This window comes from Saccostrea echinata, unplaced genomic scaffold (assembly GCF_033153115.1).
Source record: "Saccostrea echinata isolate AGI-Se365-2 ecotype Australia unplaced genomic scaffold, CSIRO_AGI_Sech_v1 ptg000001l, whole genome shotgun sequence".
Classification (NCBI taxonomy): domain Eukaryota; kingdom Metazoa; phylum Mollusca; class Bivalvia; order Ostreida; family Ostreidae; genus Saccostrea; species Saccostrea echinata.
The window spans coordinates 42,262,501-42,265,948 of NW_026889750.1; the positions used below are offsets into that span (position 1 = coordinate 42,262,501).

A 3,448-nucleotide genomic window follows, 5' to 3' on the forward strand; every position below is an offset into this window, starting at 1 on the left:
CCCACTATGTTTCCTGACACTTCATTTTTCCATAGCTAATTAGCTATGCCCCTGGTATCATTTTACAGTGTAATACATTAACTCTTTAACTTAAGATTAAGATATATATACAGTACATATATCATCATAGCTATGCTATATATATAGGTACGATATATTCAGTCTGCTGAAATCTTTAAATACCACTTTTTTGTTTATTTTTTGTTTGATTATCCAATAAATCACCTTAGTCAGTAAAGAAATATAATCCATTCATTACAATTGAAGTGAAGACCTTGGTGATTTTGGAGATCAATGTAAACATTTTAAGAATTGCATGGACTGTCCCAGGTATTGACATGAGGGTTTCACTACCGTTTCATGTAATTAACCTATGTTAATAACATGCAGCTTTAATAACAGTCCTTATAACAGCTCTACACCTCTGCACTGGTTTCTGTCATATTGCAAACTTTACATAAATATTACCTACATTTGTTACCTAGTCAGCTAGTAAATTACATAATACACATAACTTGTAGATATATTAGTCTCATGGACAAGTTAAAAATAGATATATTTATCTATATTTCAATCTTATACAGTGTTATACGTCATAAATTAGGATATTTTTTTCTCCAGCACCTATACTATCCTCACTTTTTAGCGTGTTTTTTTTTTTAATGTCCTGAACAATCTACCTATAGATCTATTTACAAAAAGTGGTTTAACCTATCATGATTTTTATTTTTACGAAGAGTTATTAACGGTTTTCAAAACATCGATACATCAGCACTGTTATGCTCAATCTATCTGGTTTGACAATACTGCTTGACGCTAATGCAATCGTTAATAATAATGCACGTGCGATACAGTGTCAATGATGCAAAGTTGACTGCTGCGCAACTTTTAGTAAATACTTACAAAATTCAGCAATAAGTGGGGTAACATGATAGTTTTCCTCACACCAATCAATGGTAGAAGTCGGAGCACCCCATATCCCCTGTACTGGTGCCATGTTTCCCACACATATAATTACACCTTTCTTCTGCGATTTCTGTTTTCAAGTATATTTTGTCGTCTCCAATGCTCATCCGGGTTCTTTCAACATTTATAATTAACCCGTTCCTTTATTGTGACAAGGAGACAAGAAAAAAGGTTTGACTCATTACTTTGGAATAAAAATTAAGTGAAAATTCCAATTATAAGATAAGATTCATTTGTTAAACATATTGGAACATATTGGTTTCTTTGATTTAAGCTGTACATGTTTAAATAGACAGATTACAACTTAAGAGTATATCTAGTATGAAGTGTTTAATATTTCATCCCGAATTTTCTCAATTCACAAGTTCGAATTTCCGCGGTTGGGGCACCAGAAATGAAAGACACCAATGCCAAAAAAGAAGAGAGATCCGTGTCAGAAGCAAGCTTGTGACATTCAGCAATGTTTTGTTGGTAATAAGTTGTGTTAAGAATCGACCAGTTTAATAAATTAGTTTTTTTTTTCTTGTCTCTATTCTCTATAAACTGATAAATAGGTGGAGAAGCATAGCCTACATGGATGTAGACTATGTCTGCCCACATCTGCAAGGAGAATAATATCATATATCTTACCTTTTTGTAATACATGCATTATTATGATTATTAATACAATTGGTTTTTGTATGAACATTAATTGACAGTAATTAATATGTTACCAAGGTTACAGCTTCACTATATATTTTTTTTCTCCTGAAAACTATGTTTGAAAATTGCTCTTTTTTTGACAGTCTACAAGCTCAACAGAGAAAAGTGTCAACCTGTTATAGATGCACTGAAGGAGTGTTGTGCCCAACCTGGAACAGAAGATTCATTGGTCTGTGAGGGAATGAGGCCTGCCAATAATCCTAATATGAAATTCAAGGATTCTCCATCAAAATAAATGGATTTTATTCTTGTATATGAATAATATATTTTGTTTTACCTACAAATAAATAATGTGGAACACTTTAAACTACTTAAGCTTATATTTTAAAACTTCTTTAGCTTATATTTTAATGTAGATAATTGACTTTATAAATTATATTTATACTTCAATATTATAGGTTTTAATTTATAAAATTTATTTGAAAAAGAAGACATACAGTAAAAACTCATTATCTCGAACTCAATGGGACTTGGAAAAAACTTCAAGAAATCTGAGGATTCGAGATATCCATGGTAAAATACTTAAAGAATAAGGGGGTGGAACTTCCAAATCACTTTGACATATCCATGTTATTTGAGATATCAGTTTCCGAGATACCAAAGTTCAACTGTAGCTTGAAATTATGAATAAGATTGTCCATTACCTTGAGTCTTGTGTTTGAGGATGGGACTCGAAAAGCTTTATTTTGAGGAAGGGGGGGGGGGGGTAAAACAGCATGTGCTATATTTCTATTGAAGCCATGTGTATGTACATGTGTATTAAGAGGTTTTATCTTGTGCAGCAAGATAGAGAATAAATGTTAGAAATATGTTCATTGATGTTGATACCACAACCTCCTTGTGAGAGGATACATCTAATCTAACATGAGTAACATGGAAGTCAGATGGCTCTACTTTTACAATAATGAATAATAGTTTAGATTTGAATATAAGAACATATAATGTATTTTAGTCTTGAAATGTAATAGTTTTATGGAAGCTTCTATGGGCTTCTAAGGGCTGCACCTGTATTTTTTCTTATTTCTTATTACAGATAATTAATTTCAATTACAGATTATCAATCTGAAATTACAAATTATTCATTTGTAATTACAAAACATTTTTATCATTTATTTCTAGTAAGAAAAGGTAATTTTGTAACCCTTATAAGATTTTTTATACATGTACTAATATTTTTTGGAGAGCTAACATAGGCGAAATCTTGATGAAAACTATTGGGTCAACTTTCGAAACTAAAATGCATATTTTCTTAATGGGTAGAAGATGAAAAAAAAGTCTGTTAAAAAAAAGAAATGCTAATAAAATTCAAGAAAGAAGATGAAATGGTTATGGATGATGATGGGGCACTTATACTGCTCTGCGATTTATTTTACCAAAATGGAAAGAAGGTGGAAATGTCTAACCCTTCTGCATGTTTCCTGAAAGTGTCCAAAAGGAGTTATGGACATTTCAACAGGATTGTGGTTTGCAATAGACAGATACTCTCCAAACTTAAGAGACTTTTTGACCCCCCAAAAGATTTAATTAAAGACTGTGTAATTTTGTAAAATTACTGCGCTAACATTATTCTCAGAAGCTCAAATTTACTCGCATCAAGATGTGGGAAGTTCGTAGAAATGCAGGAGCCTGTGTTCAACATGGGACACATGAGAGAATTGTCTACGAATTAATATGTAGTTCATCTGAAGTAACAATAAATTAAAGAAATAAAGGAGTGGCCTTTTTATTAAATGGATTATTCTATACTACCTCCAGACCTGTTTACTCTTACGATTTCGCC

General features: G+C 31.7%; 1 protein-coding gene across 2 annotated transcripts in view; it reads right to left on the reverse strand.

Moving 5' to 3' along the window:
• LOC133191912 (alkaline ceramidase 3-like) overlaps positions 1-1,072 on the reverse strand; it is an 18,304-nt gene extending 17,232 nt beyond the window's left edge. For both annotated transcript variants that reach the window (XM_061327681.1, XM_061327674.1), the window contains exon 1: positions 904-1,072. In XM_061327681.1, coding sequence (XP_061183665.1) covers positions 904-997 — 94 coding nt within the window. In that variant the 5' untranslated portion in view covers positions 998-1,072. The remainder of the gene's footprint in view (positions 1-903) is intronic.
• Positions 1,073-3,448: the final 2,376 nt, after the last annotated feature.